Below are 24,742 nucleotides of genomic sequence, written 5' to 3' on the forward strand. Positions count from 1 at the left end.
TGCCTCCCCAAACAGCCTGGTCCCCACCCCCATCCGACCCATCCCACTTCCTGCCCCCTGACTGCCCCCCCCAGAAACCCCAACCCATCCAACCCCACCCTTCTCCTTCTCCCCGACCATCCGCTCTTGGGACCCCTACCCCTAACCGCCCCCCGGGACCCCACCCCCTATCCAACCCCCCCCATTCTCTGACTGCCCCAACCCCTATCCACACCCCCACCCCCTGACCAGCCCCTGGGGACTCCCACGCCTATCCAACCCCCCCACTCCCTGTCCCATGACTGCCCCCCCAACGTCCGCCCCATCCAACTGTGCCCTGCTCCCTGTCCCCTGACTGCCCTGACCCCTATCCACACCCCTGCCCCAACCGCCCCCTGGGACCCCACCCCCATCCAATCCACCCTGCTCCCCGCCCCCTGACCGCCCTGCCCCATCCAGCTGCCCCCTGTCCCCTGACTGCCCCCCTGAACTCCCTGTCCCTTATCCAACCCCCCCATTCCCCACCCCCTTACCATGCCACTCAAAGCAGCATGTCTGGCAGCTGCATTGACCAGCTGGTGCCAAATGCACTGCCGCGCTGCCCAGAATGCTGCCCATGTGGCAGCATGGCTGCAGGGGAGGGGGTCAGCAGGGGAGGGGCTGCTCAAGGGCCGGACAGGACAGTCCTGCGGGCCGGATGTCCCCCACGGGCCGTAGTTTTCCCATCTCTGGTCTAGAGGCATGCTTGTAATGCCACTGAAATTTGCTCCGGCCACCCCTCTGTACAGATAGAGGGGAAGCCAGGACAAATTTCAGTGGATGGTGTTGCAACCTGATACACAGAGTCACAGTACCACTAAAATTTGGTGACGGGGCATCCACGCCAAGTGGTGCTGCGACCTGGTGCGCTGGGAATCTGTTCTTGGGCCGTGGAGTGCTGGGGGGTCACCAAGAACTGAGCTCCTGGCAACACTGCTCATGCACTGTGTGGGTAAAAGAGAGGGGATACTCTCTCACTGAGGAAGACCTGGGATGCCTGCAGCGGGAGGAGGGGAGGATGAGTAGGGGTTCCCCCACGAAATATCTGAATTGGTGCCATTGATGCACAATTTAATTGGTTATTTTGGCTGCTATTTGGTGTGATTTACTAGTACTGAAGTTCCTTACCGAACTGGTCGATCTTCAGTTATTTATGAATGGTTTAACTGTATAATTGGGCAGTACTACTGCACTTTATCTGATGAGTTTTATTTTATACTTTGCTGATGATCAAGCTACAGCTGTTTATTAAATGGTTGTTTATATGCTTGGTTCATGTATTTGCATATGTTGTTGATCATGAGAGTTGTGTATTCTGGCTGTAGTATGACATTAGGATTAATATGAGTTAAAAACATTTACAGTGGACATGCTTTAAAAAGTTAATTCTGGTTCTAGAGATATTAGTGGCTCTAGTGTTATTCCACATTTTAAGTATTCGGAATATTGCTGGAATCAGAAATATCTCTAAAACTGCAATGAATTTTAATGTTGTGGTGCAGTCAAAAGAGCTTGCTATGACATTATTGGCAAGTCACTTACTTCTTGGTATATCGGTTTCCCATTTGTAAAAGTAGCACTAATAAGGCTTACTCATCTTTGTGAAACACATTGAGATATATGGTTTTCTACATAGGAAGTATGAAGTATCATTAACTATTATTTTAGCTGAAGGAGAATAGAGTGGTGAGGGACTCAGAGTAATGTACATTCAAAAGTCTGATGTTTTGTCCAAGTGACTCTTGGTTTGAAAAGATGCAGGGGAAGACTTTCAAAGGCACAAATGGCAATTAGGCACCTCATTTCAATGGAAAGTTAATGAGCATTGGGTGCCTAACTGCCATTTGTGCCTTTTGAAAATCTCCCCTGTATTGTATAGGACAGAAACGTTAAATGGGATCACCAAAGAATATGAAAACTGAAAATGAAATTTGCAGTTTTGGCAGCAAAGAATGCAGCCCTGAGCCCATTTAGTAAAAGCTATGCAATGTAAAGCCACTGATGTTCGTGGTTCAGTTAGCTAAGTCTGTATCCTAGTCAGCCAAACACACAGAATACATTCCTGAATGGATGCGAGAACCTATTAGCCCACATTTTTTCACAAGGACCCACTAGTACCTGAGTACAATGGGGTTGTTGGCTAGCTCAACTAGGATAATTGTACCACCTCAAAGTGGTGTAGCCAGATAGATTGTGGCATGGCCAAGGACTGTCTTGATGTCTGCTAGCACCTGGAGACAGGCACAGTACGTACAGAAGGTACAAGGAATACTGTGCAGTGTGCTTCCCTTGTGCCCATGAGGCATTCTGTCCATGTTCACTCTGCACAGGCAGATTGAGGTTCCACATCTACTTACCCTGAGGTGCTCATCTCCACCCCACCTTAGAGAAAGGATGGTACTCAGCCATCAGCGTTTGCAGGTTGTCCGATGGAGTGTGCTAGCATTTCCTTAACTGACAAAATAAGCATCTTGATCCACAAGTTACATGTTGTTGTTTTTTTAAAATTGAATAAGTAAAATGTGCAGTAAAGTAAATTAAAACAATCTGAGAAAAGGCAGGGCCTGATGTTGAAAGGTGCTGAGTACCAAGAACTGACATGGACGTTGCAGGGAGTTGGTCAAATTATACTGCAAGCACATATTATACTTCTTTGCCAGTTTAAGTTTTTTAAATAAACAGGCATTTGTGATAGGATAACTTAAGGTGTATAAGATAAATTTGGAAACAGAAAAGGAGCAAGATTGTTAAAAATGCAGTTATGTATATATTCCTTGAAGAGCAATTCTACTTTATATTTGGGAGAAGCATGCAGATCTCTTAAGTAAATGTTCTTACCATCTCCTTGCTGCTAGAAGTAACTAGTGTTTCCATTGCTGGCAGTGCACTGGTGAATGTCTTGGAACAACAGCTCCGATATGTGAGTTTGTAATGAGCATGGGGTCAGAGGGAATAAGCAGAAAGTCCAAGATCACTCTGCAGGTGTTATCTGTGGCCTAACCTTTTGTGCAAACAGATTCTACTGCCTCACAATGCTGAAGCACTGAATTTTTTACTATAATACCAAATTAAATGTGGCCTTATTTTGTATCTAATCTTTTTTTCCTACTGTATCCCAAAACATGTTATGGAGTTAAGTCAAGATTTTGGGCAGATAAGGGAGAGCGAAGGTAGTGGGAACACTAATACACAGGTTTCCCATATTGTGGAAGGTGTTTCCCAAAGGCATCATGATCAGTCTTGTCTTCATTAGATATATTTACTTACTGAAACAACAGATCAGAGTCAGCAATGGGATATAGAATTAGAAGATGATTGTAATACTTGCACCATATCATGCCATACAAAGTGTAGCTGCTGAATCTTAAGAAGACATCACAATTTCTTTAAGAAGCACACACAGTAACACGATGTAGTTAAATTTTTACTTCCTTTTTTCCCCTATAGCATTATAAATGACAAAGGTACTATAAACCAGCAGCTTTACTTGTGATATGTTCTATGGGCAAAAGCAGGTGTTTCAAGAGCGTTCATTTGATTATTTTACCCACATCTGACTGCAACTTCTACCAAACCCAACTCTCACAGACTTTACTTACTGTTTTCTGTATCTTTCTGTATTTAAACTTACTGCTCCATTTGTTTCAGTGTGTGTGGCTGGTAAGCTGACATGGAGAATGCTGAATTACTATATTTGTTCCTGGTCCTACTTTGGGGTCAAAGAGCCTTCTGCACACAGACTCACCACGCTAATCTCTTCATTCAAGAGATAGGGAAGTGCAGAGATTGCTCCATGTGTGTCTCCATGTGGGCACAAGGTACTCCAAACCAAAGCATGAGGTGCAGAAAATGTGAGTGAGACTCCATCCCTCACTGCACTGGCCCTTGGAGCTGACCCACACATGTAGAGGGAACCAGTCTGCATCATTGTAAGGGATGGTGCATTCTGTACATACTTTGCTGATAAATAATCAATATAACAGTATTTCGTACTTTCTTCCATTTAAAAGAAATCTGAGGTTGATCCAAGAGTAGAAATAGCTGAGTGAGCGACAGCAGTTTTTTATTTTATGATGTGACTACTTGTCATGGTTTTTTTTTTCATATGTCTCCATGTATGTATTATGTAAGGAATGCATGCCTCTTAATACTCACAAAAGTCTAATCACTCCCCTCCCACCTTCTTATTTAAATCAGACCCTAAAAACTGCATGTAATATAATGCATAAACAAAAGGGATTTAAAAAGGGTGTGCTTTTTCCTACATATGTGAAATTTTCATTAGCCTTACTGAGAGTCACATGCCAATCAGTAGGAAACTAGACCCTTTAATGCCCTTCTCTTAATCTCTTTCAAGCAGTTACAGAGGCTTTATCATTTTACAGAGAATCATCTAGCATGAACTGGGAAATTGCCAAGATCTCCTTGTCTGATGAAGGATATTATGAATGCACTGCTATTAGCAGTGTGGGCACTGGACGTGCTCAGACATTTCTGGATGTGTCAGGTAAATATTGTTTACTACTTCTGTACTAGACTTCTGAATTAGACTACTAAACTCTAAAGTGCTGGCATACAGTCATTTTTACTTAACAGAAAGTAGCAACATTGGGTGGCATAAATTATGGCAATCCAATGCCAATAAAATGTTTTATGTTAATGTATGTTCTTTTGTTGCCAATATATCATGTTTCAAAACCTTAATGGAAGCATTTAGGACCCAGTATAAAGCATTTAAATAAATTCATCCGTGTTAAGTAAAGTGCCGTTGAATTCTTTCTAACACTCTTCCATGAAGTCAGTGGGATTTAAGCACGTTTAAGTTCTTCCCTGAATAGATGTGAGCTGCTGAATTTCTTTTGGAGGCACAAATTGCAGCCTGAGAGAATCCACTCATATTTTTTTTGTCTCAAACCTTAGCGATTACACTTCTAACTCCGTGACTGTAGGCACAAATCAGATAGCTGTGAAATTGCAAAGATTTGCACCTAAATTTAATTTCTACTTAAGTTTTAAAGCAAGTTCCTAATGATTTATTGGAAATCTGGAATTTTTTGTTTATTAATTATTATTAATTATTATGTATTATTTATTATTTTATTTTAATTCCTGAAAGGATTATCAAGAAATAATGAGATGAAATTAAATAAAGGAAAAATTAGGTTGAATGTAGAGACACGCCTTAATAATGAAATTCATTATATTGTGGAACATTGTCCCAAATAAGTGGTTGAAGGCTCATTACTTGGGTCATTTAAAACTGGGCCCGACAAAAGCACTAGAAAATATATTGTAGGAAACAATTCTTGTTATGCATCATTCATATGGGTATTCTTGTGGAAGAAAGATTCTATGTGAATGTGAATTATTATATCTGTTTTGAACTGTGCAGTTGGGATGATGTAAGGAAGACACTTTGAAATCCTTACACATAAATATTTGAAACAAAATTATTTGGATTTTCTTACTCCCAGCAAAGTAAACTTACTCTTTTCAAGTATTTTCAGTTTATCAAGTTGACAGACAGTATATCACAGATCGTCCATTTTTGTCAACTGCTGTCGGAAAGGTACTGGAACGATCTCAGCATTTTCAACTTCAGAAAAAGCAAACATTTGCATTTGTTTTTTCCTGCAAGTATTAAATCTTAAAGTGTCAAATAGCTTGTTAGTTTGTGCAGACATCTTAAATAAAGGGCCAACAAAGGCATGTGTACTGAATGTGAGGAATTTGGTTCTAGGTTTGAACAAAACATTGGTAAGTACTATGTGTACATGAGGTCAACAAGAGATAGTGTGTCCTAGTGGATACAACACTGGACTGGCGTTCTAAAGACCTGGGTTCTGTTCTTGGCTCTGCCTCTGGGTTGCAGAGCAAGTCTCTTCCCCTCTTTGTGTCTGTTTTCCCATCTGTAAAATGGGGTAAAGATACTGATCTACTTGGTAAAGTGCTTGGATATCTACAGATGACGAGCATTAGATAAAAGTTATATATACATGTCAAAAGGTGGAGTAACTTACCAAAGATATGACTGTGTGTGCATACAGACACACACACACACGTGAATGTATATATATTGACAGGGTGCAGGAGTAAAACTCAGTCCTTAGTAAGCAACTCTGGCTTTCTTTCTCTTGCATGGGTGATCTGTGATAGGGTGGTGGCTATAAGAATGACTGCTGCTGGGGAGCCCACGGGGACCATACTTGTGGGAAAGCAAGGCTCCAGACCCAGGTGCCCAGGGCTTTTGAAGAAATTCACCACTGTGCAGAGAGCTAGCCCAAGGCCTGTGCACATACTGTGAGATCTTAAATGAGCTGAATGGCTGGCTCTCAGCACTAGGATGACCAGGTGTCCGGTTTTCAACTGGAACACCGGGTCGAAAAGGAACCATGGTGGTGCTGGTCAGCACCGCAGACCAGGCCATTAAAAGTCTGGTCGTTGGTGCTGCCCGGCTAAGGCAGGCTAGTCCCTACCTTTTCTGGGGGGGTTGTGCCTGTGGGCGAGAGCAGCACGCAGAGCTGTCTGTGTACCTCCACCTAGGAGCCGGACCTGCTGCTGTCCTCTTCCAGGGCGCAGCGCGGTCTGCGATGCCAGGACAGGCAGGAAGCCTGCCTTAGCATCCCTGCTGCTTCGCTGACTGGGAACTGCCAGAGGTAAACCCAATCACATGCCCCAGCACTGAGGCCCCCTCCTGCACCGCAAACCCTTCATCCCTGGCCCCATCCTAGTGCCCCCTCCCAGCCCAGAGCCAGCACTCCCAGCCCAGAGCCCTCACCCCCTCCCACACTCCAAACCCCTGCCTCAACCTGTAGCCCGCTCCTGCACTTCAAATCCCTTGGCCCCACCCCCCAATCCTGGAGCCCACTCCTGCTCCCCAAACCCCTCATCCCCAGCCCCACCCCAAAGCCTGGACCCCCAGCCAGAGCCCTCACCCTCTCCCACATCCCAACCCCCTTCCCAAGCCCAGTGAAAGTGAGTGAGGGTGGGGGAGAGCGAGCCACCGAGGGAGAGGGAATGTAGTGAGCGGGGGGGTGGGACCTCAGGGGAGGGGTGGGACCTCAGGGGAGGGGTGGGGAAGGAAGCGGGGGAGGAGCAGGGCTAGGGTGTTCAGTTTTGTGTGATGAGAAAGTTGACAACCCTACACAGCAAAGGGATGAATTTTTCTCCTTTAACAGAGAACTCCTGTTTGGTTATCTTTGCTTTGCTAATGGTAATCTATTGAGTGCAGTCATATCCTGGTAAGTTACTCCACCTTTTGACATTTGTGTCACACTCAGTCCATTATCCTCTGCAGATCTGTATTTCTGTGTTTAAGAACAAATGCCACTGGATTTAAACAAAAGAAGTGTGGAGCAAAACCCCAATAAAACTATATGAGTTTAAATTTCCTTTCTCGTTTGCATTTAAATCAGCGGTTCTCAAACTTTTGTACTGGTGACCCCTTTCTCACAGCAAGTCTCTGAGCATGACCCCCACCTTATAAATTAAAAACATTTTTTTGTATTTAACACTTATAAATGCTGGAGGTGAAGCGTGGTTTGGGGTAGAGGCTGACAGCTCGTGATCCCCCATGAAATAACCAAGTGACCCCCTGAGAGGTCCCGACCCCCAGTTTGAGAATCCCTGATTTAAATATTGTCTCTTTTACTCATGGATGACTCAACAAGGATCATTTGACCTAATCTGAAACCATTGTGTGTTTAAAATTCAATCCAGTTCAAAGTTACTGAGTTTGCATTCTGCTGAGGGAGAAGTCAGTGGTAAAAAGGAGCAGAACGGGGAGTCAGAAAGAAAACAACAAAATATGGGGGGAATTGCAGCATAGAATGGGCACTGATGTGAACAAAAAGAGACTAAAATCCATTAAAACTCAAGTTGAGACTAACATCTGAAGAACACAATGATAATTTCAGAGCTGTTTAGTGGCACTGGAAAAAGCCCATATGTACAGTAGTGTTATCTTGAGGGTAGCTCTTCAGTAATCTCTTTTTCACACAGCAGCATGTACAAATCTAGGACCTGATTCAGATCTCATTGAAAGGCTCCCTTTTGGTTCAGTGGGCCTTGGATCAGACCCCAGTGTGCTGGCTTCCGTGCTGTGAAATGAAACTAAGTATTAAATAACCCACCGATATGCCTTTTTACTTCTGTTACTGCTGTGTTATCATGGTTACTTACGAAGTACCTACAAGTGAGCCTAATAGTTTCTGAATCCTTTCTCTTTATTCTTTCCATGTAGAGCCCCCACCTGTGGTTCAGGTTCCTAATAATGTCACAGTCACCCCTGGGGAGAGAGCCATATTGACCTGCCTAACCCTAAGCACAGTGCGTTATAATCTCACCTGGCAGAGAAATGGCAATGATCTGAGGCTTGTGGAGCCCTCCCGAATAAGGATGATGAGCAATTTGTCTTTAGAAGTAAAATCTGTAAAGCTCACAGATGCTGGCGAGTACAGTTGCACTGCTTCCAATGAAGGTGGATCTACTGTGGCTTCTGTCTTCCTCACAGTACAAGGTAACAAAGAAGATGCATGTTAATCTTCTTTTGAAGCATATTTTTTTTCTTTTTCCTCCTCCCCACCTTTTTTTCCCTTCTCCTTGTTAACAACTTTGCCCTTTGAGCAATTTGGTAAAAGCCTGTGGAAACTGAGAGCTCCCCCCAAATAAAACAAAACAAAAAAACACAAAACCATGTAGAAAGGATATACTTTTTTCTATTAAATTTCAGCGTTTTTCCATAAGGGCAATTGTTCGAGGCCATTGAGGGGAGAAAGAGAAGCATTCTTACAGTTCCCTCCCCATCCCTTCATGGGATTTAGATGTTCTTCCTAATGTCTATAAACCAGTTGGGAGGCTTAACACAATTACTAAATGACTTCTGGCAGGTTTTCACAGTAAAGCTAAAGAGGTTTGCTGCTGTCTCAGCAAAATATTTCATTTCAAATCACTTATATATTAGGTTGATTATATCAAATAGATTGGAATTACATTTTGGCTGGTTTTGGTATTGCTAACTGTTTAAAACATGCCTGGGATAACCTCTCAGATGGTTTAGACAGGGTCAGTTCAGTTGTTTTCTTCTGAGTTTGATGAAAGATGCTTGGAATATCACTAATAGGTAGTAAAACTAAACTGCAGCTGAATGTGGCTATCTGCAGTTTGCAGTGTTGTAGCTGTGTTGGTCCCAGGATATTAGAGAGACAAAGTGGGTGGGTGAGGTGGTATCTTGTTTTGGACCAGCTTCTGATGGTGAAAGAGTCAAGCTTTTGAGCTACCTGGAGAAGAGCTCTGTGTAACTCAGAAGCTTGACTCTTTCACCAACAGAAGCTGGTCCAATTAAAAATATTGCCTCACCCACCTTGTGCCTGCAGTGACATCCTCCTACTTTCTTCTGGAGTGCGTAATCCACTTCCAGACACTGAAATATATTGTGTATGGAAGCTGAAATGGAGTCATGTGGTGTCATGTTCTATGGTCAACTAAATTTTAGAAATATTTTGGACCAAATAAAGTACCAAATATATAGAGTTGCAATGTTGATCCATGTCAATAAATTACATCAAATACAGCACTCACTACTGGCTTATCTGTGGAATAACATGCAGAGGGAATCTACTGGGAAGTAACCTTGTGCTTGCATGTCTCTCTGGCCTGAATATTGGGCAGCAGAAGAATGAAGCTGGCTATATATAAAGGGATGAAAAAATGAATCTTATCATTAATAACATTGTAAAGAAGGAAATTTAAGGCCTCGTCAACATAGTGGGCTGAAACCATGCTTGGTGAAGTCTTGCGGAGTTACACCAAGGATGAATATAGCTCCTTAATTCATAGTAAAGCACACTATTATAGAATGTGACCGGGTCGGGCCAGATGGCTATAGGAGAGTAATAGAAGGCAGATCTATTAGCCCCAGGCTAACTAGGTCCCTTTTCCCTGGGTAAGGTAACAGGGAAGCTTCCAGAACAATCAGGAACCTTCTGGAGACAATTAAGACAGACTGATTAGAACACCTGCAGCCAATCAAGAAGCTGCTAGAATCAATTAAGGCAGGCTAATGAGGGCACCTGGGTTTTAAAAAGGAGCTCACTTCAGTTTGTGGTGTGCGTGTGAGGAGTTGGGAGCAAGAGGCACTAGGAGCTGAGAGTGAGAACGCGGACTGTTGGAGGAGTGGGGTGTACAAGCATTATCAGACACCAGGAGGAAGGTCCTATGGTGAGGATAAAGAAGGTGTTGGGGGGAGGCTGTGGGGAAGTAGCCCAGGGAGTCGTAGCTGTCACACAGCTGTTCCAGGAGGCACTCTAGACAGCTGCATTCCACAGGGCCCTGGGCTGGAACCCAGAGTAGAGGGCGGGTCCGGGTTCCCCCCAAACCTCCCAACTCCTGGTCAGACACAGGAGTCGTCGTCCTGGACTGTGGGTTCAGAAAAACGGCCAAGCTGAGGGCTGCCGTGAAGCTCCAAGGCGAGCAAATCCGCCAATAAGCGCAAGACCCACCAAGGTAGAGCAGGAACCTTGTCACAAGAGCTACATCTAACATGAAGAAATTTATTACATTTTGGATCATGAAAGAACTAATTTCACTGTTATGTTCTCTTGCTGTATGAAGGTGTCATTAACTGTAAAAATAAGAGTGGACAGAAGCTGTTCATTTTAGTTTATTATTTTAAACCTTTGTTTTGAAAGTTATAAGTTAAAATAATAAGAATAGTAATGAAGAAATGCCATTTCTGATTTTTGAGAAAAGGGGCTGTACAATTCTGTAAGTTAAATCTTGAACTGGAAGTAGTCCCTCTTTTTTTGATGGGGTACATCCCATATTAATGGGAGCTTCTTGTATTAATGTACTAAGTGCCCAACACTTACTCACGTTGAGTAATCGCTTACACCACAAGCAGTCCTATTGAAAATCTTGGGGCTACTTGTGGAGTGATGTACAAAACAATGTGAACAAAGGTGTCAGAATTGAGCCTTAAAGGGCTACATTTTAGTCCTACTGAAGTCAATCTTGCCATTTTCATTCACTGAATGGTAATTTTGCCTTAGTAAGGTGTCTAAGGACTTGTCTAGGATTTGCTGCTGTTGTTGATTTGGCCCTAAAACTGTTTTAAGGTAACTGCAGGGGGTCAGGATTCCCCCTCCTCTCCAAAAAAACTTTTTTTTCGTTTTGTTTTGTTTCATTCCTCTGAAGCATCTGGAGATTGGACACTGGACTGGTTAGAGCTGGTGCTCCAAGGTGGTCATGAGAATTCTCTTTATCAGATTCTTGGCTCGCTCGTTCTTGCTTACATGCTCAGGGTCTGACTGATTGCCGTATGTGGGATTAGGAAGGAATTTCCCCCCAGATCACATTGGCAGGGACCTTGGGTTTTTTTTCACCTTCCTCTACAAGATGGGGCACACATTGATTGCTAGGATCATCTGGGTGTGTATCATTAATCAGTTCCCAGCACTGCAGAGGCCTTGGTCTTTGGTGCATCCAAGTCCCTCCTATTATATGCCTGTGGCACACATTATCTTAATCTCCTGCGAGTTTTGACATTTTGTCTAATTTCGGTTGTTGGGTTTGGTGTGTGGGTACCTAGATGCTGTTTATGGTCTGTGATATACAGGAGGTCAGAGTAGATGATCTGGTGATCCCTTCTGGCCTTAAGCTCTATGATTCTATGAGCTATTCACTGTGAACATGACTACATGGTCTGGGGATCTACACAGCACTAACAGAACTTCCCAAAGTTCTGTCTCATACCAGATTGGGGTCTGGTGTTGAAACTGGCGTGGATTGTTCGAGGGCTCTGTTTTCTCTTCAGTTGCTTCAGAACACTGATCAGGAGCCTGGAGAGTGTCCTCTGAGCATGTGAACAGTGTAATGGTAAGAACTGTCCAGGAGCATGAAATGTTAATCCGTATATCTTTCTAGGATTATTTTTTCCACGAGGAAGAGAGAGAAATTCCATAAACATGTGATCTCTGCCATTTCTCCAGCTTTTCAGTGTTGTAAACAAAATATTAACATGATACATGCATGTTTATTAGAGTAGATCCATATTTGAACGCGTTGTCCTGATAGTTATATAATATTACCAATGTTTCTCATATCTGGGTTTATTAACAAATCTTTCTGGCTTGGAAGCATAAATGAGTTATTTTTGTAACCAAAAATGTCCTTTTTGCTGAAAACATTCATTTTTGGTGATCTTTGACTGTTGAATTTCATGTGTACCATTGACATTCAAATCTCCAAAACACTACATATTGCCAAAATCTAATTTTACTGGCAAAATCTTGGTTTTGTGGATTTCCAGCTCTGAGTCAGGATAAGCAATTAAATACTACCATAGAATTTGGGCTTTGTTCTTTGGCTCTGCAACAGAGCCGTATTGTGTGGGAAAACCTCTGTGGTTTGTGTTGTGTGTGGATCAAGGATTAATAGAGAAGTTTAGCTTTCAGCAGTTTCAGCATTTCATGCATGGTTGTAGCAACAGATTAATAAGAAATGAGGTATGTTGTGCTTTCATCTCACAAAAATAGGGATCCGCTGAAGGTAAAGAAGCATTGGCTGGTCGTGGTTTGGCCTATTGTATACAACATATAGGTCCCCTTTTTGTGTTGATGAGCATATTTACATGAGTTGTCACATACTAGACAGAAAGAAAGCTACAAACTTTTTGTATTACATTCCGAGCATCACGTGATAAATAATTAATTTGGTGTATTCATAGTCTAACAACTTTGTCTCTTTATTTTGCTAAGCATTTTTGTAAAGGTTCAAATGGGATTTTTCTTGTCACAACTGAAAGGTTTGCATCAGCCTGTTACAAGTGGTACTGTGATGGAAAGATCTTAGCAGTACCTAATACAGGAATTCAGTGAACATACTGTAGCCACTATACTACAAGAACTGCATGTTTGACATCAGGTGTCAAATACGACAACTTCCCCTACCTACCTCTGCCAAGATAGCATTTGAAACAATTTCAGTTCTCATGGTGTAGATAGAGTCAACTGTGTTGACTACGTGTTGTAAGAAAGCATTCTCAACGTCTTGTCCTAACAGGTCAACCACATTTCTATGCCAGGGAACAGATTTGGATAAATCACTGTGACTTGCTCCAGTGCAACTCAGAATCAAGATTAGAATCTGGCCCTGGGCGTACTGTACATCAGTGGTGCCCAACCTTATTACACATGAGGGCCACATAAACATAGCCACAACCTTGTGTGGGCAAACAGATTCTACATATTTTAATAAGATTTATTGATTTATATTGTAAGTTGAGCTTGTTTTGTATGTATTTAGATAGGTTGTTTCTAGGTATGGTATTGTCTATTTACACACTTATGTAAACTAAAATGATGTAAACATGATGACAAAACACTAATGGATTGGCAGTGAGTATAGTCTGCTGAAGCAGGCCACAGGCCTTATGAAATGCTCTAGTGGGCCTTAGGTTGGGCTCCCCTGCTGTACATGGTTTGGTCTTGTCCACAACAAGGACAAAACCATGTTCAGCTCTGGTTGACAATACTAGAGGGCAGCAAGCGGGGTAGAACACAGCATGATATCTAATCACAGTCTTTGGGCCTGAATCTCTGCTCACCTACAGTAGTGTAAATCTGAAGTAATTCCAGTAAAGTGAATGTACAGTGGTGTAAGAGGAAAATCATATTGCTTTTTTCTCCTGGGGAATCATTTGCCCAAAATATCTTTGGTGTACTCTCTGCTGGACAACCCTTGGAACAGCATTAATATTCCCCCTGTGCTGGTGAGACAAGAGGTTAAGCATTCTGAATGCAGTTTGGCAACAGTTGTGAGAGAAAAAGAAAGATAACAGGGAAATGAAGACATTATAGAATGAAAAGTTTGTATACATACCATTCATTCTCCTGACATGACGTCCCCAACCTCAAATACACAGTGCAGATTTCCATATAACATGAAAAGGAATAGTCCGAAATACAATGCTGAGATCCTCCGAGCACCAAAAAAAAAAAAAAAAAAAAAAAAAAGACAATGAAACTGGAGTATTGCAGCCTAGTTTGTTGATTTTTTAAATGGGGGGAAATGCAAGATTATTCTGTCCTAAAAAAAATAAAACATTAAGCAGTCTTGATAGCACAGTGGTTCTTTCTAAACTGTTCTTGGGAGCTATCTCAGATGATTAAAATACACAGCTTGGAAAAGATTAACTAAAGTTATTAGCTAACGTCTCTTATCGCTATGGTACTTCCACTCTTTTCAAAACAGGAAATAAAACAGTTAAACTCCCAGCAATGTTCTTTGATACAAAAGTCAATGTTCTTTGAATGAAAAAGAATTAAATCAGTAAGTATCCATATGTCTGGATGGCTCAGCTGCTGCTAATTACCATTCACAGCAGTCTTAATTATAGTTATTACATTGGTTTTTGAAGTTAGCCTCTTACACAGGAATACATGTGTTTGGAGGAGGGGTCAGAGATTGCTTGAGCAGCCTATCCAGAGATCCGAAGAAGAGCTCTGTATACCTTGAAGATGTCTCTTTCATCAACAGAAGTAGGTGTAATAAAATATATTACCTCACCTACCTTGTCTCTGGGAAATTAGTGAATATCACAAGTTTAATAATCTCTCTCTCCCAGAGTTTCTCATTCAATGACTCTTGTTAGATCATACAGAGAAATAGTCTTTTTTCCTACCTGCAGTGAAAGGGAATTAAGGGGAAAAAATAAGTAAAGTCTGTGTGTTGCATGTTTGTGTTAATATTTCCTGGATGAGATCATCTGCAGAGCTTTGCAATTTAAGAGCTAAGCAAACAAAGCTTTCTCATCAAATACTTCCCATGCCTCCAACACATGATTGCTTGTCATTAATGAACCTCAAAAAGAGGTTATTACTATTTGTTATTTTTATAGTATTCAAAGTATGCTGGGTACTTTACAGACAGTAAGAAGATAAGAACCCCTGCTTCAAGAGATTATGCATCGAAGGAAACAAAGTACAGACAAAGAATGGGGAATTAAATGCAACAAAAAGCCAAGTGACTGAATGACTAGATGTATCACATCTTGTTCTATGATTTGGGGTTGGATTCCTGTTCTGTATTGTCAGTTTGTTAGCATTTCCTTGGGGGAGAGGGAAGAACTAGAGTCTATAGCAGGGATCGGCAACTTTTGGCACATGACCCGTCAGGGAAATTCACTGGTCAGCTGGGATGGTTTGTTTACCTGCAGCGTCCATGGGTTCTGCTGATCGCAGTTCCCACTTGTCGCAGTTCGCCGTTCCAGGCCAACAGGGGCTACGGGAAGTGGTGGCCAGCACATCCCTCGGCCAATGCAGCTTCCCGCAGCCCCCACTGGCCTAGAATGGTGAACTGCAGCCAGTGGGAGCTGCGATCGGGTGAACCTGCGGATGCTGCAGGTAAACAAACCGTCTTGGCCTGCCAGCAGATTTCCCTGATGGGCCGTGTCAAGGTTCCTTCCCCACTCTGACCTCTAGGGTACAGATGTGGGGACCTGCATGAAAAATGCCCTAAGCTTATTTTTACCAGCTTAGGTTAAACTTCCCCAAGGTACAAACTATTTTACCTTTTGTCCCTGGACCTTATTGCTGCCACCACCAAGCGTCTAACAAATATAACAGGGAAAGAGCCCACTTGGAAACGTCTTTCCCCCCAAAATCCCTCCAAGCCCTACTTTCCTGGGGAAGGCTTGATAAAAATCCTCACCAATTTGCATAGGTGAACACAGACCCAAACCCTTGGATCTTAAGAACAATGAAAAAGCAATCAGGTTCTTAAAAGAAGAATTTTAATTAAAGAAAAAGTAAAAGAATCACCTCTGTAAAATCAGGATGGTAAATACCTTGTAGGGTAATCAGATTCAAAACATAGAGAATCCCTCTAGGCAAAACCTTAAGTTACAAAAAGACACAAAAACAGAAATATACATTCCATTCAGCACAACTTATTTTATCAGCCATTTAAACAAAACAGAATCTAACGCATATCTAACTAGATTGCTTATTAACCCTTTACAGGAGTTCTGACCTCCATTCCTGCTCTGGTCCCGGCAAAAGCAACACACAGACAGAGAGAACCCTTTGTTTCCCCCCCTCCAGCTTTGAAAGTATCTTGTCTCCTCATTGGTCATTTTGGTCAGGTGCCAGCAAGTTGTCTTAGCTTCTTAACCCTTTACAGGTGAAAGGGTTTTTCCTCCGGCCAGGAGGGATTTAAAGGTGTTTACCCTTCCCTTTATATTTATGACAGGCCGCGTGCCAAGTTTTGCCAGTCCTTGGTCTGTAGGCTTTTTGAAATATGTGTGTTTTAAGAGGAGGAACTTAGAGGGATGGAGGATGGCTACTCATGGGGGGGATTCTGTGCCAAAGAATTCAAAATTCTGTGCCAAAAAAATCAAAATTCTGCAAAATTCTACATATTTTATTTGTCAAAATAATGCAGTATAATCACACCAGTTTCAATTGTTTTGGTAATTTATTTACAGAATACAATACAGAAAAATGTCTCAATAACTATTCAGCATTTCCTAAACACATGAAAGGTAAGTTACAAACACTTGGTAACTAATATCCTGCAATCCAGTTATAATGTTGGATTTTTATTTAAATCACATTACAGAACACCAGATAGCCAAAAAAAAAAAAGTAGAATGTAATTTTAAATTGCTCAGACTTTCACACATGAAAGTCATACAGTTTTGTTAATCATTATCCCGGACCTGGCTGGGTACTTTGGGAAGGGCTTGGTTCTGATTGTCCTGACATTTTATTGACTGCTTGGTAAATGTTTTATTTGCCATCAAAGTCTTTTTTTTTTAAATGGGTAAGTAAAATAAATCCTAAGCTGTAATCTAACCCCGTTGTGCCACTTTGGCACAGGAAAAGAGTGAAAAATCACACAGATCTTCCTATATGAGGATTTCCATACTGTCATTTATATAATGCTCCTTTACATCACTCTGGCAATGTAGGGGCCTTAAAACTTTTACGGGTTTTATGCTCCTGGGGGAATTGACTGATAATGGGAACAGTTAACCAACAATAGGAACAATAAGCATGCTGCTACACTTCTGCCTCAGAGAATGAGATCAATTAAACATCAACAGCAACTTTAACAATGTTACTACCGGCAGGCTGCTAGATTTGTGCATCAGAGAAAGAGATCAATTAACTAGGAGGCAGGCTGCTACACTGCCTTCCAGACATAGCCTGCCTCATGCATAATAAAAAGCCCTACCCTTCTACACCAGCGAGCTGCAGTAGCAAGAGAGAGGGACATAGTCAGTCTCTCTCTCCCTCTCTCTCACTTGTTGGCCCAGCACCTCCCACAATGGTGATCAACCACACAGGCATGCACGACCAGTCCCCATCCCCGATTTCTAAGGCTGCTCCAGGCATGCTGGAACAGATCCGCTGCTGGGGAAGAAGTGCATGTCCCCTGGCAGATTTTTTTTAAAAATTTTCTGCGTGGTGGGCACAGAAATATGCATAGAATCATAGAATATCAGGGTTGGAAGTGACCTCAGGAGTTCATCTAGTCCAACCTCCTGCTCAAAGCGGGACCAGTCCCCGACTAAATCAGCCCAGCCAGGGCTTTGTCAAGCCTGACCTTAAAAACCTCTAAGGTTGTAGATTCCACCACCTCCCTAGGTAACGCATTCCAGTGCTTCACCACCCTCCTAGTGAAAAAGTTTTTCCTAATATCCAGCCTAAACCTCCCCCGCTGCAACTTGAGACCATTACTCCTTGTTCTGTCATCTGCTACCACTGAGAACAGTGTAGATCCATCCTCTTTGGAACCTCCTTTCAAGTAATTGAAAGCAGCTATCAAATCCCCCCTCATTCTTCTCTTCTGCAAACTAAATAATCCCAGTTCCCTCAGCCTCTCCTCATAAATCATGTGCTTCAGCCCCCTCATCATTTTTGTTGCCCTCCACTGGACTCTTTCCAATTTTTCCACATCCTTCTTTTAGTGTGGGGCCCAAAACTGGACACAGAACTCCAGATGAGGCCTCACCAATGCCGAATAGAGGGGAATGATCACGTCCCTCGATCTGCTGGCAGTTCTCCTACTTATACAGCCCAAAATGCCATTAGCCTTCTTGGCAACAGGGGCACACTGTTGACTCATATCCAGCTTCTCGTCCACTGTAACCCTTAAGTCCTTTTCTGCAGAACTGCTGCCTAGCCACTCGGTCCCTAGTCTGTAGCTGTGCGTGGGATTCTTCCATCCTAAGTGCAGGACTCTGCACTTGTCCTTGTTGAACCTCATCAGATTTTTTTTGGCCCAATCCTCTAATTTCTCTAGGTCCCTCTGTATCCTATCCCTATCCTCCAGCGTATCTACTATTCCTCCCAGTTTAGTGTCATCTGCAAACTTGCTGAGGGTGCAATCCACTCCATCCTCCAGATCATTAATGAAGATATTGAACAAAGCCGGCCCCAGGACTGACCCTTGGGGCACTCCGCTTGATACAAGCTGCCAACTAGACATGGAGCCATTGATCACTACCCATTGATCCCGACGATCTAGTCAGCTTTCTATCCACCTTATCCATTCAGCCAGCCCATACTTCTTTAACTTGCTGGCAAGAATACTGTGGGAGACCGTATCAAAATCTTTGCTAAAGTCAAGGAATAACATGTCCACTGGTTTCCCCTCATGCACAGAGCCTGTTATGTCATCATAGAAGGCAATTAGATTAGTAAGGCATGACTTGCCCTTGGTGAATCCATGCTGACTGTTCCTGATCACTTTCCTCTCCTCGAAGTGCTTCAGAATTGATTCCTTGAGGACCTGCTCCATGATTTTTCCAGGGACTGAGGTGAGGCTGACTGGCCTGTAGTTCCCAGGATCCTCCTCCTTCCCTTTTTTAAAGATGGGCACTACATTAGCCTTTTTCCGGTCATCTGGGACTTCCCCGGATCTCCATGAGTTTTCAAAGATAATGGCCAATGGCTCTGCAATCACATCTGCCAATTCCTTTAGCGCCCTTGGATGCAGCGCATGGACTTGTGCTCATCCAGCTTTTCTAAATAGTCCTGAACCACTTCTTTCTCCACAGAGGGCTGGTCACCTCCTCCCCACACTGTGCTGCCCAGTGCAGTAGTCCGGGAGCTGACCTTGTTCGTGAAGACAGAGGCAAAAAAAGCATTGAGTACATTAGCTTTTTCCACATCCTCTGTCACTAGGTTGTCTCCCTCATTCAGTAAGGGGCCCACACTTTCCTTGACCTTCTTCTTGTTGCTAGCACATCTGTAGAAACCCTTCTTGTTACTCTTAACATCCCTTGCAGGCCATATGAATTCTGTACTACCCACACAACTCACAACTTCACACAATGCACAGTCAACCTGTGGAATTCAAAGCTGTGGGATGTTGTGAAGGCCAAAAATATAGTTACGTTAAAAAAAATTAGATAGGTTCATAGAGGATAGAATACTGGGACATGGCCAGGAAGACATTCCCAAAGTGAGATGTCTAGTAAATGCAGAAGATTTGAGAAGTGCATATAAAATTAAAATAAAGGAGGACTGAACATATTTATAATCCATGGACAAGGATAGGCCAGCTACTCTCCTCTCAGATGCCATTACACATTACCATACAGTGACCCAAAAATGAGACAGAATTTGGGCTTTCCTTGCTGTGACATTAGGGTTAGAGCATGCCCCGGTGCCTCATGTTGTTCTGTATGGCAACCCATAGCTAATTCAGGAATCTGGTTAGGCTTTGGATGAACCACCTCTCCTCGTCCAGGATGGTGGTTAGTACAGTGTGGGTGTTTGTATGGGGAAAGACATAGAAAAGAGGAGGATAGAAGATGTAATCCTCAGGGTTCTGAGAGGGCCTTAGAGGAATAATGGTGAATACGGGGCACTTTTATGTTAATGTTCCCATGATGCCCCTTCTTGCAAAAAATACATTCAATTTTCAACAATAAATATGCGGTGCATCTTCCATGGTTCAGAGAAGGAGAACTATTCCCTAAGATTGTACTTTTCTTTTAATTAAGTGCATGCAATTGTGGCCAATACAATCAATGTGGCTACTTGATAATGAAGTCTTCTGCATGTATCTAATAAATATTATTTATTGATTTTGATACATACTTTAACAAGTCTATTCTTCAGACCTGTCATTGCAACAGTAGCTGAACTGTGTTTGTGTGCCTTATTTTTACACAGCTGTTTTCATCTAAAAAAGAAAAGGAGTACTTGTGGCACCTTAGAGACTAACCAATATATTTGAGCATAAGCTTTCGTGAGCTACAGCTCACTTCATCGAATGCATTTTCATCTAGTTCACAATCCAAAAATGTGAAATACTACAATGAATATTTAATATGAAACCATAGAAAATCCAGTGCATATTGGTGAAATATGATCTAAGCTAATATAAGTCAGATGAGAAGTAAAGATTTCTTTTGAAAATATATTGACTGTGTATGTGCATATGCATAAAGATAATCTTTCCTAGAAATGGATCCAATCTGGATTCTGTGCCAGAATTGACTTCAAAGTGGAAATACCAGGGGGAATGCACAGTATCATCCTAACTCCATCCTTCCTTTTCTCTCAGCAACATATATGTTAATATTTGTTGCAAGCAGGTTTTGATCTTATTGTAGTTTTTTCGCATGTGCATTCATGACACTAACATACTGCAGATGTTCAAAAAATTGAAGATCAAAATTGTGTGCCTCCATCCTGGCACTTACAAATGCAGAATTAAAGATCTTTTAACAAATCGATGGCCATACAGAACTTCACAAGCATCCCTCTATTGCATGCTTTGACCACATAGCATTTCATGGTTATAAGTGGAGATGATTCTTCTGATCCAAAAGTACAGAGCCCTGCCGCTTAAATTAAGATATATGACACGCACTTGCTCACATCTGAAAATAGACTATTAAACTAAAGCCCATTAAAGTTAATTGGGACTCTTTCCCAGTGGGAATTGGATCAGGCCTATAGAGAGTAGCCAGTACACGGTGGCTCTGATCGTGGTATCTGATCCATGCTATCTGATCCATGTAGACAGATACCGATGTCCCTGTGAAATCCTCTTGAAGATAATGGGGCTCTCGCTTGGTTGCAGGTAGGCCAGATTGCAAGGACTGAGATTTGCCTAGTTAGTGTGGTCAGTATGTTCAAGTGAAGTTTGCAAAAATCACATCCTGTCAGCAAAATTTGCAAAATGTTTATGCAAGTCACTAAAACTATTGCCTTGTTGTGTGATAGCTTTTGATTTGGACACAATTAAATGGTTGTACTTGTTTATCTTTGTTTATGCATTGCTAGCTGTGATGAAGAATTTAAATCACATGCCTTTCCAAAGAATTGTTGTTTGAGACAGTAAAGAGACAACAAAGAATTACTGAATCTCTAAGAAAAGAACAGGAGTACTTGTGGCACCTTAGAGACTAACAAATTTATTAGAGCATAAGCTTTCGTGGGCTACAGCCCACTTCATCGGATGCATAGAATGGAACATATAGTAAGATATATATAATCTTAGATATATATACACATATAGATAAGTTGGAAGTTACAATACAAACTGTGAGAGGCTAATTAGTTAAGATGAGCTATTATCAGCAGGAGAAAAAACTTTTGTAGTAATAAGACGGCCCATTTAGACAGTTGACAAGAAGATGTGAGGATACTTAACTTAAGGAAATAGATTCAATATGTGTAACGACCCAGCACTCCCTGTCTCTATTCAAACCCAAATTAATGATATCTAGTTTGCATATTAATTCAAGCTCAGCAGTTTCTCGTTGGAGTCTGTTTTTGAAGCTTTTCTGTTTCAAAATTGCCACCCTTAAATCTTTTACTGAGTGGCCACAGAGGTTGAAGTGTTCTCCTACCGGTTTTTGAATGTTATGATTCCTGATGTCAGATTTGTGTCCATTTATTCTTTTGCATAGAGACTGTCTGGTTTGGCCAATGTACATGGCAGAGGGGCATTTCTGGCACACGGTGGCATATATCACAGTGGTAAATGTGCAGGTGAACGAGTCCCTGATGGTGTGGCTAATGTGATTAGGTCCTATGATGGTGTCACTTGAATAAATATGTGGACAGAGTTGGCATCGGGCTTTGTTGCAAGAATAGGTTCCTGGGTTAGTGTTTTTGTTGTGTGATGTGTGGTTGCTGGAGAGTAATCAGGGGCTCGTTCACCTGCACATCTACCAACAAATACTCACCAGCAACCACACAACACTAATTAGGGAATTAGTGATATATAGAACTGCGTGAGCCTGCTCCTGCCTGGGTCACATCACATGGAGGTGCCGCCCCCACCTCTGCTCCCACTGGCATAATCTTCTATGCTGTCTCCTTCTTTCATTTTCACTGGACAAAAGCCTCTTCTGCTGCTAAGACCCTACTGGACAGGACGAGTGCTCTGCAAAACTAGGATTGTTGGCTTTAAGACAGACAAATGGCCTTCCTAGGTCTGTCTCAGATTGTGCCTCCCAGTAACCTGATTCTGATGCCTGACTTCTGCTCTGACCACTAGGTCAGATAGCCCACATCCTAGTCATGACAGTGTTCTTATATCCATTCTATAGATGGTTAAACTGAAGAACTGGGAGGTTTAAACTGAAGAACAGTGAGGTTAAGGCCAAAACATTAATAAACGAGACCATAGGTTCATGACCAAAAATTCATAGGAATTTGCATAACTACATTGATGTCGCAAAAAGAAAAGGAATACTTGTGGCACCTTAGAGACTAACCAATTTATTTGAGCATAAGCTTTCGTGAGCTACAGCTCACTTCATCGGATGCATAAAGTGGAAAATACAGTGAGGATGTTTTTATACACACAGACCATGAAAAAATGGGTGTTTATCACTACAAAAGGTTTTCTCTTCCCCAACCCCACTCTCCTGCTGATAATAGCTTATCTAAAGTGATTTTTCGTGGTCTGTGTGTATAAAAACATCCTCACTGTATTTTCCACTTTATGCATCCGATGAAGTGAGCTGTAGCTCACGAAAGCTTATGCTCAAATAAATTGGTTAGTCTCTAAGGTGCCACAAGTCCTCCTTTTCTTTTTGCGAACATGGCGGTTACTCTGAAACCTACATTGATGTCCACATTTACTGAAACTTTGCATGTAAATCAGTTGCTGCCCTAACTAGTTCCTTGCTCTGTACATGCAAATGTGGCGGTTGCCTTTGGAAATGTAACTGTGCATGCATTTTTGCTTTTGGACCTTAGAGCTCTGTCAAGTGTCACACAATGAGTCATTGATAGAGCCGGACACAGTCCTGAAGTCCTGAATACAATTCCTCTACTATGACCACTAGACAAGACAATTTTAATGCAGGCTTCTGGTAAAGTATGTGCTGATGTTCCCACTAACTAAACTTCAAAAATACTTTTAGAAACCCTTGGGGGAATTTATTGTGGCATCTCTGATGTTTGCAAACAATAAAGCTTCTGGTATCACTGGTGATGGTATGAACTTGCCTGCTCTGCAGGATTAGCAAGATTTAGTTGCCTAATGTTTACAATCCAAGTTGGTTAATCAGCCCATTGCAGGTACAGACTCTGTGTTAACTCAAATATGAGTCTCGCTTGACTAATAGTGCTTATGCCTTTCCCAACCTATATTGCCCCAAATGTGTAACTCTCTTGATAGACCTTTCTATGTAAAAGTCATACCATTACTAAGGAGACTGCCATGGACTTGCTGTGTAACGGTGGGCAATTATTTAATTTTTCTTTACCTTGTTTTCTCCATTTGTAAAATAGAGACAATAATACCATCCTCTTTAAAGTGTATTGACATCTATGCAAGAAAAGTGTTATATAAGTGCTGCCTTCTTATTTGTTAAAAAATACTGCTGAAAATAGCCAGTGATTTGCAAAAATGTATCAAAGAGGGCTTTATTGCAGTGTTTAGTGTTATAAACCTATATGACCTGTAATAACTTTGATCAGTTGGTACTTTGTCTGAGTATAACCCTAAGTGATTACCCTATAAGCTGTACTCCGATTCAGAAGATAGAAACTATCATGTATTTATCTTGCAATAACATAGGGCTTGTCTTTACTACCGCACTAAATCGGCACTGCTGCAGCATGTCTGGTGAAGACCCCTTACACTGACGGCAGAGCACTCTCCTGTCAAGATAAATTACTCCACCTAAACATGAGGTGGAAGCTATGTTGGCTGGAGAGCTTTTCCTGCCAACATAGTGTGGTGTAGACATCGCTTTAAGTCAATGTAAGTTATGTCACTTAGGGTGGTGGTTTTTTCGCACCCCTGAGGGACATAACTTACATCAACTTAAGTGATAGTGTAGACAAGCCCATAATAAAGACATTGGCACAAAATAACATTTGCCATGTAGTTAACTAATTGGATGACCACGTACTATGAATAAAGAGGGTTTACATGTTATTTCTGCCCTGCAACAATGTGTAGTGAACTACTTCTCTTTTCTAGAAAAAAGTATAGACTGGTCCTGATAAGTGTTAAGGAAAGATAGGATTCAGGTCATCAGATTGGATGCAGGTGTAAATCCCTCAAGAAAGAAGAATGTGAAATTTACAGGAAAAAAATTCATCCTGTAAATTGACTCTTTTCACATCATCTGAAACTAATTGTGGAGGGATCTCCAGTGACTAAACTAGGAAGAGTTATGCTGTTAATCATGCAGTCATCATAACTTTATTTCCACTATGCTTAGTTGCCTATCCTG

At 42.0% G+C, this 24,742-nt stretch overlaps 1 protein-coding gene and 1 long non-coding RNA gene across 2 annotated transcripts in view; one reads left to right on the forward strand and one right to left on the reverse strand.

The window, feature by feature from the left end:
- LOC125641127 (uncharacterized) overlaps positions 1–14,329 on the reverse strand; it is a 29,258-nt gene extending 14,929 nt beyond the window's left edge. The window contains exon 1 of the long non-coding RNA XR_007357988.2: positions 13,897–14,329. This is a non-coding gene — a long non-coding RNA (uncharacterized LOC125641127). The remainder of the gene's footprint in view (positions 1–13,896) is intronic.
- HMCN1 (hemicentin 1) overlaps positions 1–24,742 on the forward strand; it is a 323,571-nt gene that overhangs the window by 116,902 nt on the left and 181,927 nt on the right. The window contains exons 10-11 of the mRNA XM_048860591.2: positions 4,404–4,525; positions 8,261–8,536. Of these exons, the coding sequence (XP_048716548.2) occupies positions 4,404–4,525; positions 8,261–8,536 (398 nt within the window). The remainder of the gene's footprint in view (positions 1–4,403; positions 4,526–8,260; positions 8,537–24,742) is intronic.

Source organism: Caretta caretta, chromosome 8 (assembly GCF_965140235.1).
Source record: "Caretta caretta isolate rCarCar2 chromosome 8, rCarCar1.hap1, whole genome shotgun sequence".
Classification (NCBI taxonomy): Eukaryota; Metazoa; Chordata; order Testudines; family Cheloniidae; genus Caretta; species Caretta caretta.